Here is a 13,139-nt window from a genome sequence, read left to right on the forward strand (position 1 = left end):
AACTTTTATTTGTTGAATCGCTTGTGTAAACCGATTGAATAAATAGTCTTGTAGTATGAGAAGTTCATTCAATCCAATATGAATGGGGTTGTAATGAAAAGAGTGTATTGCTAGGAAGTAAACGGATTGTTTGTAAATGGACAGAGGAAGCCATGACAGTGTATTTACTAATATTACGTCCCTAAAATCACAAGTACATTCAGATTTACATTATTTTGTAATACATTAACAAATACTTACAAAAGTGTTGGGACACCTGTCGTCCGCCCACCGCCCCAAAAAAAAAAAAAAAACCTCTTACCACAAATTTGGAGGCACGCGTTTAGATAGGTTACCTTTGGATGAGGTACCAGAAATGTTTCCCTTCCTTTGAACTAGGAGACCCAAAGTTGTGCACAAAGTCAGCTCTGTAAGATATGGGATGGATTGGAAAATCTTAAGTGGCCTGCTATAGAGCTCTGACCTCAAACCCATTGAACACCTTTGGGAACAATTGGTACCCCATTGGTACCCCCAAGGGGTACAGTACCCCTGTTCACCTCACCTACATCAGTACCTGATTTTACTAACTCTCTTGTGGCTGAATGAGCACAAATTTTCACACTCCAAAATCTAGTGAAACATCTTAGGAGAGTGGATTTTCAAAAAGCACATACAAAATACATGATCGAACATTTGAGTCCTTCACAGCCAATTCTGCACTTAGTATAATAATACACAAAATCCTGGTTCATCCTAAAATAAATGATTAATGTATACACTGTGATAGGATTACAAAATATTTTTTGTTGTCAGGATGCCTGCCGCAGCCGACCTCTGCATGACCTGCTTAGCACGCAGAGCATCAATGGATTGTGTTTCGCAACATTCTCAGAGGAAGCAGAGCAGTAGATTGACCCAGCCCTGTGTAATCCTAGCGCAAATATGAACAGAAATGTTACTGCCTCTTTTGTTGAGTAGTAGAAGCATACCCCTTTAATAACATAGGGATTACATGTAGGTCAACAAACACTGCTTTGTCAAATAATTCAGAACATTCTTGGCATGAAGATTCCGGACAGGAAAATAACCAAGGTAGCTGGCATGCCATTCTTTCTTTCGGCTTCTCCCATTAGGGGTCGCCACAGCGGATCATCCACATGTTTGATTTGGCACATGTTTTTACGCTGGATGTCCTTCCTAACGCAACCCTCCCCAGTTATCTGGGCTTGGGACCGGCACAAAGGCTTGTAAGACCCTAATGTCTGGGGTTGGTTCCCTGACCAGGGATCGAACCCAGGCCGCAGCGGTGAGAGCACCACGTCCTAACCACTAGACCACCAGGGAACCTGTAACTGGCATGCCATTAAACTACAAAACAACAACATCAAGAAGAACAAATTAAACACACTATTCGCAAAATGTTTGAACTGTATAAACAGCCCTTGGAAGCCGAATGTACATTTTCAAAAGTAAACCTTTTTTTTCTCAAGGAGAATATTATCATCAGTGGTATGAAAAGCTGCAAGCAATTTGACCTTAGTATGCATTTCTTGTGTATTTCTAGAATCTTGGAGATAAACAAAAGGTTTGATTTTGTCCTATAGTTTGGATATCTGACAGGGATGATTTCGGTATATAATCAGTGATAAGGGAAGAATAGATCACTCTTAGATGTTGCTTTCTTGGAAACAAAAAAACCAAATCTTTTGTTATGACTTGAGCTGAATTAGAAAAAGCTGTACAACAAGTACAACGCTAACACAATATACAGGAAATTCACACCCTCCATTAGGCCAGGTTTCTGTTTCAATAATTTCAGCCTTATTTATTTTTAATAAGCGATATAATTAAATAATTCCAGTAAAACTAGTTTGTACGGTAAGTCCTGATTGACTCTGGGTAGCTCCTGGCAGTCTGACAAATTAAAGTTGTTATTAGTGATATTTAGGGAGGAGTCAAGTCCTCCTCTGTTCCTGTTTGATCACCATCACCACACATCTCAACAACGTTTAGCTGTAATAAATGGACATTCTGTGCCACCCAGGTGAGGATGGGTTCCCTCTTGAGTCTGGTTTCTTTCAAGGTTTCTTTCACATGCCGTCTCGGGGAGATTTTCCTTCGTCACAGTTGCCACCATCAGGGACAAACTTACACATAAGAATCGTATTCATTCTTTATCTTTATCTGTGTAACGCTGCTTAAAGACAATGTCATATATATATATATATATATATAAATAAAACAATGAACATTGTCTCAATGTGTGTGTTTGTGTGTGTGTTTACACAATTGTACCATCATAGGTGTGTGTGAGTTTTTAGGTGTGTGAGTTTTTACACAATCATAGGTGTGTGTGTGTGTGTGTGTGTGTGTGTGTGTGTGTGTGTGTTGACTAATATCCTGATTTGTGAATTGTTTTCCACTATCTTGTCAAGATTTCAGATGTGTTTTACAAAGCACATGCATATATAAATATATATATATGCATGTGCTTTGTAAAACATGATTTGGTCTGATCAATCAAATCCAATCCATCCAAAATCAAACAAATCCATTAAATTCGTCTTATCCATCCAAATGAATCAAATCCAAATTCAAAACTGATCCAAATTCATCCAATATCTGACCAAATCCAAAATCTATCAAATTCATTCACTCCAAAATCTATTAAAATCCATCAAATCCATCAAATCTGAAATCTTGACAAAATGGTGGAAAACAATTCACAAATCAGGATATTAGTCAACATACACACACACACACACACACACACACACACACACACCTATGATTGTGTAAAACTCACACACCTAAAAACTCACCACACACACACCTATGATGGTCCACTTGTGTAAACACACACACACACACACACACACACACACACACACACACACACACACACACACACACACACACACACACACACACCTATGATGGTCCAATTGTGTAAACACACACACACACACACACACACACCTATGGTTGTGTAGAAACTCACACACCTAAAAACTCACACATAGCTATGGTGGTCCTATTTTGTAAAACAAACACACACACACACACACACACACACACACACACCTATGCTGGTCCTATTGTGTAAACACACACACACACACACACACAGCCCTATGATGGTCATTTTCCTGAGCATGTCGGATTGTGACTCTTATTCTGAAAAGCAGACACACCGGATGTTTCCGGATGTTCTCACTTTCAGGGGCTTGTGACGGAATCCGCTTCTCGTCCTGTCTTATGTTTTTGTGATCAGCGGCTATGAGCGACTTTTATATTAAACCAGGTAAAATATATTTTAGGTTGATTGTACTCGAAGCGGGAAAACGCCTTGTAGAAGTGTATATTAAAGCAGTGCGGTTCTTATTTGCTGTTATCAGGTGTTTATAAATTAGCAGTCCACGTAGCGTGTTTTTTCACTTTCTGAGAAATACGCTGTGATTGGGTTATAGTGTTCCCGCCCCTGGGTTCTGATTGGCTGCTGTTCGGTGTTGGGCCCTAAGATTGGCTGTTGGTCCCGTGTACATGTTGCCTGAAGGCGGAAGTGGTTCCATTCAGAAGGAAAAAAGTGCACGGGGTTTAATGAAGTAAACAGTAATTGATTAGTTGTATTTGTTTTTGTTTTTTTTGTGATGGTTGTGTAGGGAACCAGGAGAGAGGATGGAATGACCCTCCGCAGTTTTCATACGGCTTGCAGACCAACACCACCGGGGGACAGAAGCGGAATCTTCTCAACAAGAGAGTTCCTCCACCTCAACTCTCAGCTCAGAGTCAGTCACAGTCAGCACACTCATCCCATTGATCACAGTCAGCAAACTTATCATATTTATCACATTCATCACAGCCCATTCATCCCATATATCACAGTTATCACACTCATCACATTGATCACATCATCACATTTATCACATTGATCACAACCCATTAAACCCATATATCACAGCTCATTCGTCCTATATATCAGTTATCACATTTATCACAGTCCATTCATCCTATATATCAGTTATCACATTTATTAGATTTATCACAGCTCATTCATTCTATATATCAGTTATCACACTCATCACATTTATCACAGCCTATTCATCACATTTATCACATTTATTATAGCTCATTCAGCCTATATCACATTTATCACATCCCATTCATTCTATTTATCACATTTATTACACTCAACACATTTATCACATTTATCACAGCCCATTCATCCCATATATCACATTTATCACAGACTATATCATCCCATTTTTTCATACTTTTCCCTCCCTCTGTCCTTACTTTTGTACAACCACCCTCCTTTCTTCCTTCTTTTTTCCTTTCCTTCCCATCCTTTCTTCCTTCTTTCATTTCCATTTACTTCCATGTTTCCTTATTTCTTTAGCACCTTTCAGCTTTCTTTTTTTCCTGCTGATGTACTTACTAGCCCTAATCTAACACACAGCTATTCCCTTTATTCAATGCTTATTGCTTATCCTGATTGGTAAACTCTTCCAGTACAGTAGATCAGGTCCTGACTTTTGTTTCCAGGTCCCGATTTGGCGTTACCTTCCTCTTCGGCCTCTAATTCAATTCCTCCGAGTCATTCAGCGCCTCCTCCTGTGGCCGGATTCACTCCACCTCCTAAGGGTCACGTTTCTTCCTGCGGTGTAGAGGACTTGCCTTCAAAGTCCCACCCTGACTCGACTGTACAACCGGAGAACGAACCCAACCTTAGCGACGTTCAAGAACCACTTGCCTGGTCGCTGAGTGCGTGTCGGCAAACTGTAAAGGTAACCGCGGAAAATAAAAACGAGCCGTAAAAATTTAGCAAAAAACGCACAATAGCAACGTTGAGCCAAACAAAGACCATTGTAAACATGAGCATTGTACAGTTATGGCATTTGGCAGACGCCAGATTTATCTCATTTATCTCACTTATAAAGGCCCAGCAGTGGCATTGTGGTGGTGCTGGAATATGAACTCATGACCTTCCGATCAGAAGTCCAACATCTTATTCACTAAACTACCACTTCCCTATTTTATCTCTTATCTATATTTTACAGTTTGGTATGCAAAAAAAAAAAAAAAAAAAAAAGACAAAATAATTGGAATTAAAGCAGAGATGTTAAAGCAGTGGTAACCAAACTTGGGGGTACGCATGGTGATGTAGGGGGTATCCGAACAAAAGTCTGAAATGCACCATTAAATTAGTTATACTGCATTTTTATACAATCTCACTTGCAAAAAAAAATTGGTACAATGTGCAAAAAGTAAATAAAATCAGCATGCGCCGATTTGTAAATCGCATAAATACAACAACAACAAAAAATCCCCATAAATGTTTCAACTGAGAATTGATACCATTTGAAGGAAAAAAAAAATAAGGTACACGTACACGTTTACCACTGTGTAGCCTTCGTAGTCTTCTATCCGTATAGAGGATACTAGATTTGAGCTGCTCAGCAGTTCTGGGTGTCCTTTGTCATGACATGACAGACGTGTTTCATGTGTGTTCACAATTCAGTCAAATTCTAAATGTGCTTTTTCCACCCCCTTAAAATAGTACATCTCAGTTTGAACATTTGATATGTTTTCAATGCTTTATTGTGAACAAAATATGGGTTTTATGGAATTTGCTAATCATTGCATTGTTTTTATTTAAATTTTTTCAGTGTCCCAATTTTTTCTGAATTAGGGTACGTCACATTCAACCTGAGCATGGATTTCTCACAAGCACAATATATAGTGTTTATAAATAGTGTGTTCTCTTTGGTGTATAAACAGCAAAATGGTAGTGCAGTAGAAGGTCAAATCCATGACATTCAATCAAATTACCCCAAAACGTGGACGTGTAATGCTGTGCCATTTATCGACAGCAGCACACAGCTGGGGAAACGAAGCAAAACAAGTATTAAAACTTTCGTTTAGTTTAATTCGGGTTTTTTTGGATAGCACATTTAACAATGAACATTGTCCCAAAGCAGCTTTACACAGATAATGTGGTGATTAAAAGTAAATATTTTCTTTATAAGTAAGTTTGTCCCTGATAAGCGAGCCGGTGGCGACTGTGGAGAGGAAAAACTCTCCACAGCATGCCAAAGATGGCATAAGGAAGAAACCTTGAGAGGAACCAGACTCAAGAGGGAACCCATCCTCATCTGGGTTGCACCAAATGTCCATTTATAGCAGATATACGATGTTGCAGGGTACAGTGATGACGATCAGAAGCGAAATGTAGTGGCCTCCAGTCGAAGAGAACACTATCCAGAGGCAGACCTGGACGAAGTGGGAAGATCCACAGAGGGGAGAGGGGCAGGAACAGTGGTCACTGGAACCTCAGGCTGTCACTTGACTGAGAGAGAGAGAGAGAGGTAGAGAGAAGAGGGTGACAGGATATGATGAAGGATATGGATTATTAAGTGTCCCTATTGGTGTATGAAAGTTAATGTCACTGTGCAGTTTGGACTCGGGCAAGGCTCGCTATGGCAGCATAACTAAAAGGGAGAACCAGAAGGTAACACAGACATGAGGGATCTCTGGGATAAGAGACGACCCCCCACACCACCGTCAACAAACCTGAGTGAACGTGTAAATGTGAGGGGACGACAGCATACAAATATACCAGTTCACCAAACACTCTATATCCATGCTCCCTCCAGATCTGCGCCTTTACCTAAAAAAAAACTCCAGATAAAAGACTTGACTAAATAAATATGTTTTTAACCTCGACTTGAACACTGAGACTGTGTCTGAGTCCCGAACACTGATTGGAAGGTTATTCTATAACGGTGGGGCTTTATGAGAGAAAGATCTGCCCCATGCTGTAGTCTTCATTATTTGAGGTAACAACAAATAGCCTGCACCGTTTGATCTAAGTAGGCATGGGAGATCATACTCGTAATTAGTGGTAAGAGTAGGGAGCAGGTTGAGAAGAGCCTGGAGAGGTGGAGGTATGCGCTGGAGAAAAGGGGAACATGTGTGTGAATGAGAGGAAGAGCAGTGGAGGGGTACGTTCAGTTCAGGTACCTGGGGTCAACAGTGCAAAGTAATGGAGAGAGTGTTTGTGAAGTGAAGAAAAGAGTGCAGGCAGGGTGGAGTGGGTGGAGAAGAGTGATAGCAGGAGTGATTTGTGATAGAAGAGTATCTGTTAGAGTGAAAGGGAAAGTTTATAGGACTGTGGTGAGACCTGAGATGATGTATGGTTTAGAGACAGTGGCATTGAGTAAAAGACAGGAGGTGAAGCTGAAGGTAGCAGAGCTGAAGATGTTGAGATGTTTGTTGGGAGTGACGACGATGGACGTTGCATTTAGGACGTTTTGGAGACAAGTTGAGGGAGGTGAGATTAAAATGGTTTGGACATGTGCAGAGGAGGGACATGGGTTGTGGACACCTGACCATAAGATTGGTATGTAATTATTTTGAACATCCTATTCCACATTTAGTCCCCATTTCCTGTTAGAAAAAACTTCACTCTTCTGGTAAGATGGTCTAGATCCCGGAGTGTGTTTTTGGAGATCTGTAAGATTTCATCCAGCCACAAGGGTGTTAGTAAAGTCAGTTCCTGATGTGGGTGAGGTGAGGAGGCATGGGGTGCGATCAGCGTGGAAAAATTCATCCCAAAGTTCAATAAGGTTCAAAGCTCTATCGCAGACTATTCAAGAACTTCCTCCCCTACCCCATGTAAAGTGTGTCTGTTGTAATGTTGTAATTTCACTGCAGTTCTTTGTCTTTTTCTTCTGTTTTTCCTTTTTTTTTTGGGGGGGGGGGGGGGGGGGGTATTTATAAAAAGAAAACTCATGGATCTGGCTTTGTGCGCAGCGGCATTGTCATGTTGGAACAGGTTTGGGTCTTGTAGTTCTAGTGAGAAGAAAAATATATGATAGATCCAAAGATGTCATGTACAACTGCGTGCCTCCAAGTTTGCGGTTGAGGTTGCTCATGTATGTTATACTCTTCCATATCTCCTGCTCCTGAATACTACAGTACAATATTTCTGGATGTTTCTGATTTTTAAAGAGTGAAACTCAAGCCGTATGAAATTCAGCAGCGTTGAATGCTATCGTGTTACAGAAGCAGGTGTGTGATGACGTTGAGAGGCGACTGAAGATATTTGAAGAAATGTGGAGAAGTGGGAAACTCTCTGTGCCGGTTAAATGTCGGATGCACGGACTTTCTCAAGGTGAGTTGTGCCTGAAAAAAAATAAAAAAATAAAAATTTTATTTATATATATATATATATATATATATATATATATATATATATATATATATATATATATATATATATATATATACCATTTATTTCTATCCAACGAACCTGCTGCTGAGCCAAAATCTTTATAATTACACCAGAGAATTAAATAGAATAAAAATATCAAGTTAGTGTTATTATTAAGTCCCTTTAAGTTTGTCCCTAATGAGCAAGGCCACTCTCTGAGATGATATGAGGAAGAAACCTTGAGAGGAACCAGACTCAAAATTAACCATCCCATTTTGCCGTATATATATATATATATATATATATATATATATATATATATATCTCTATATCTCTGTATATATCTGTATATATACAGTATATAATCCTAGTGTACATTCTTGACAGCTTCTGCACATTTATACTGCCTGTAGCCTTTATATTTAGTTGCTGTTCACATAGATAGCTGTTCACAATCACAACATCCCTCCCTCCATCCATCCATCCATCCATCCACAAATCTATCCATTTATACGTCGCTCCAACCATCTATTTGTCTCTCCAGAAATCTATTCATCCACCCTCATATCCCACCCACCTTCCCATCTGTCCACCCATCCACCCTTCTATTCAATACATTCACTTATCCACCCACTTACTCACTAACTCATCTGTCCACTGACCCATCCATCCATCCATCCATCCATCCATCCGTCCATCCACCGTTCCACAATATCCACATATAGTTTCATCATTGAGGTGATCACTGATGGACATTTGAATCGGAAACTGTTCATGGCAGTCGCATCCCTAAACCATTGTAGCCAATTGTTTTTATTTATTACAGTCCAAATCCATCCTCATGATAAAAAGGTTAAACCAACATCAAACCAGAAAGCTTTCTAAAGGAAAAAAATATGTAGTATTGAAGAATAGAAAAATTTGCTCGGAGTTTTTTATATATACGTATGTGTGTGTGTGTGTGTGTGTGTGTGTGTTTTTGTTCTTAAAGAGCTAAGCAATAAGAATTGGGACAAAGCGGATGAGATTCACAGAGCCCTGATGGTCGACTACGTTAATGAAGTGAGCCAGTGGATGGTGGGCATTAAACGTCTTATTGCGGAAACTCGCAACCTGAGTCCAGAGCTGCTGCACACGGAGGCGACGGCTGAAGGGGAAGCCGCCGCCGATCCCACGCAATGAGGCGGTGGTTTTTCCGAGCCGTTCGCATTACAGGACACTACTGGTTAAACACTTTAATTAGTTTTTTTCCAGAGCTGCTTTTGGTTACGGGAGGGAGAACTTGTGTTCATGCTGCAACACTGCAGAGCTCTTTATACTGTAATAATAGTGTTTAATCTTTTTTTTTTTGCTTTTTTTTTTATATTAGTGATTATATGGGCAGGTAGAGAAAAAAAAAAGGACTGAATTAGGGTATCAAATGTGAAGGTTGTTATGGATTTTACAGATATAGCATTATTGTGTAAGTCCAAGCAACCTTTTTGCAATACAGCATTACGAGACAAATGATGAGAAGTTTACCTTTATTTCTATGCAACCATTTCTTTCAACATTTTCCGTTTTTTTTTTTTCTTAAATGTAATTTTACGTTACATTCCCTAACCTGAGTGTTGGGGTGGCACGACTGTTCCTTCAGCATATTTAATCCTTTAATCAACTCGCTGGTTATGTAATATATAATTAAATAACTACACAAAAAGCTGGAGTTCCTGTTTCTCCTTTTGTTTGGGTAAAAAGTATTCTAAATTGATGTGTAAAATCCTATTTGTTTCTAAACCGATGAGCTGACCTGGAAGAAACTATATGGGACATACGAAGAAAAATCTGTGAGAGAAACAAGACTCCCTCTCGAGCAACTCGCCTATCGCAATTGTGTAAGCAGAAAATTCATTAGCGTTTTATATCGAAGTGTCTTTTGTTGAAGGTATCAGGAGGCCACTGATCTTCCGAAGCCATGATAATCTCATGTATCTCACAGTTATCTCATTTATTTTCAATATACTGTTCATGTGGACGTTTCTAGTTGATGAGAACTCCATCCAGAAGGAATGGATCTCAAGAATATACAGTGCATACGGAAAGTATTTACATCACTTCACTTTTGTCATTAATTTCCTCAAAATTCCACAAATACCTCATAATGACAATGTGAAAGAGCCTTCGCTTAATACTTTGTTGAAGCTCCTTTGGCAACAATTACAGCCTCAAGTCTTTTTGAGTACGATGCTACAAGCTTGACACACCGCAGTTTTGACCCCCATTCTTCTTTGCAGAACCTCCATTAGGTTGGATGCACAGCCATTTTTTAGATCTCTCCAGAGATGTTCAATCAGGTTTAAGTCTGGACTCAGACTGGGCCACTCAAGGACATTCACAGAGTCATCCCATAGCCACTCCTTTTGTTATCTTGGCTGTGTGCTTAGGGTCATTGACCAGTTGGAAGATGAACTGTTGCCCCAGTCAGAGGTCCGCTCTGGAGATGGTTTTTATCAAGGATGTCTCTGCAAAGTAATGGAGAGTGTGTTAGAGAAGTGAATATATAGAAGAGTATCTGCGAAAGTAAAAGGAAAAGTTTATAGGACTGTGGTGAGACCTGAGATGTTGTATGGTTTAGAGACAGTGGCATTGAGTAAAAGCAGGAGGCAGAGCTGGAGAGATGGACAGAATTAGAAATGAGTTTATTAGAGGGACAGCGCATGTAGGACGTTTTGGAGACAAGGTGAGGGAGGTGAGATTGAGATGGTTTGGACATGTACAGAGGAGAGACATGAATTATATTGGTAGGAAAATGCTGAGGATGGAGCCACCAGGAAGGAGGAAAAGAGGAAGGCCAAGGAGGAGGTTCATGGATGTGTTGAGGGAAGACATGCAGATAGTTGATGTGAAAGAGGCAGATGTGGAGGACAGGGTGGTATGGAGACGGATGATCCGCTGTGGCAACCCCTAATGGGAGAAGCCGAAAGAAGAAGAAGGACATGTTTTCTTTACTGCCAATAATTAATGCCAATAATTTGACCCTTTTGAATCCACAGGACATGTCTTCCGACATGGTTGTTTAAGAAACAAGAAGCTACTCACTGCATCTGTTAGGGTTCAATAACTTGTTGCCAGCTGAAACATAATCACCCATGCAGTAATTATCTAATGGGAGGCTCTTACACATTTGTTTTGTTAAATCCAGGTGGTGTAGACATGCATATACAATGTCTGTCTTTACACTTTCTTTTATAGTTTTTGAGACACATGCATGTTCCTTTTCTTTTATATCCAGCACAAAGTGTGCAGGAGTGTTTTCTATCATGCAATTGCCTGCCAAGTCACCCCACCTAATTCCTATTAAACTGTGCATCACAAATAAGGATGAACTGGTTCACAAGGTCTGAAAAACAATCACCAACCAGTGAAAAACACGTCCTGCAGGTTCGACAAGAAACATTGCAAATTTTCAAGCTGAATGTTTGAGAATAAACGAAGTGCCTGAAGGCAGAGTGTGTAAAGCAGTTGTTTCAAATAAAAGTTCAATAAAACATCTGTACACTTTGACTTAAAAAAAAATATATATATATATATCTTTTTTTTTATACTGTTAAATGACCTAGTTTGTTGGAACATACAGTACATGTGTCCCTGAAAAACTATAAATGACTGAATACAGTGGGGCAAAAAAGTATTTAGTCAGCCATTAATTGTGCAAGTTCTCCCACTTAAAAAGATGAGAGAGGCCTGTAATTTTCATCATAGGTACACTTCAACTATAAGAGACAAATGAGAAAAAAAAAAATCCAGAAAATCACATTGTCTGATTTTTATTTGCAAATTATGGTGGAAAATAAGTATTTGGTCACCTGGTTACCTGTATTAATGGCACCTGTTTGAACTCGTTATCAGTAAAAAAGACACCTGTCCACAACCTCAAACAGCCAGACTCCAAACTCCACTATGGCCAAGACCAAAGAGCTGTCAAAGCACACCAGAAACAAAATTGTAGACCTGCACCAGGCTGGAAAGACTGAATCTGCAATAGGTAAGCAGCTTGGTGTGAAGAAATCAACTGTGAGAGCAATTATTAGAAAATGAAAGACATACAAGGCCACTGATGATCTTCCTCGATCTGGGGCTCCACTCAAGATCTCACCCCGGGAACCACACAGGGGGATCTAGTGAATGACCTGCAGAGAGCTAGGACCAAAGTAACAAAGGCTACCATCAGTAACACACTACGCCGCCAGGAACTCAAATCCTGCAGTGCCAGACGTGTCGCCCTGCTTAAGTGAGTACATGTCCGGGCCTGTCTGAAGTTTGCTAGAGATCATTTGGATGATTCAGAAGAGGATTGGGAGAATGTCATATGGTCGGATGAAAACAAAATAGAACTTTTTGGTAAAAACTCAACTTGTGTTTAGTCGAGAAAGAATGCTGAGTTGCATCCAAAGAACACCATACCTACTCTGAAGCATGGGGGTGGAAACATCATGCTTTGGGGCTGTTTTTCTGCAAAGGGACCAGGATGAATGATCCGTGGAAAGGAAAGAATGAATGGGGCCATGTATGTTGCCCAGGGACAGCCCCAAAACATTACTGCTCTAGAGGAGATCTGCATGGAGGAATGGGCCAAACTACCAGCAACAGTGTGTAAAAAACCTTGTGGAGACTTACAGAAAATGTTTGATCTCTGTCATTGCCAACAAAGGGTATATAACGAAGTATTGAGATGAACTTTTGTTATTGACCAAATACTTATTTTCCACCATAATTTGCAAATAAAATCTTTAAAAATTAGACAGTGTGATTTTCTGCACAATTGGTGGTTGACTAAATACTTTTTTGCCCCACTCTATATGTAAATGACTATATATTTGTGTATGTATGATTTCTGATTTAACATTAAAAGTGTTTCCTAAATCAAACTGAATTGTAATTACAGGAGTTTTTCCAGGGAGAA

At 39.8% G+C, this 13,139-nt stretch overlaps 1 protein-coding gene across 1 annotated transcript; it reads left to right on the forward strand.

Annotated features, from left to right (window-relative positions):
* Nucleotides 1-3,171: 3,171 nt before the first annotated feature.
* Nucleotides 3,172-9,896, forward strand: sra1 (steroid receptor RNA activator 1). Its single transcript, XM_046841138.1, has 5 exons — nucleotides 3,172-3,286; nucleotides 3,645-3,770; nucleotides 4,528-4,769; nucleotides 8,050-8,158; nucleotides 9,189-9,896. The coding sequence occupies exons 1-5, from the start codon at nucleotides 3,262-3,264 to the stop codon at nucleotides 9,377-9,379; spliced, it is 693 nt and encodes a 230-aa protein (XP_046697094.1). The 5' UTR covers nucleotides 3,172-3,261; the 3' UTR covers nucleotides 9,380-9,896.
* Nucleotides 9,897-13,139: the final 3,243 nt, after the last annotated feature.

This window comes from Silurus meridionalis, chromosome 27 (genome assembly GCF_014805685.1).
Source record: "Silurus meridionalis isolate SWU-2019-XX chromosome 27, ASM1480568v1, whole genome shotgun sequence".
Classification (NCBI taxonomy): Eukaryota; Metazoa; Chordata; class Actinopteri; order Siluriformes; family Siluridae; genus Silurus; species Silurus meridionalis.

What these genes read in the sequence shown, in the direction of transcription:
- sra1 (XM_046841138.1), top strand. Translation starts at nt 3,262, where the DNA reads ATGAGCGACTTTTATATTAAACCAG. An exon ending in CGACTTTTATATTAAACCAG is followed by an intron (nt 3,287 to 3,644) that starts GTAAAATATATT and finishes ATGGTTGTGTAG; the next exon opens with GGAACCAGGAGAGAGGATGG. An exon ending in ACCTCAACTCTCAGCTCAGA is followed by an intron (nt 3,771 to 4,527) that starts GTCAGTCACAGT and finishes TTTTGTTTCCAG; the next exon opens with GTCCCGATTTGGCGTTACCT.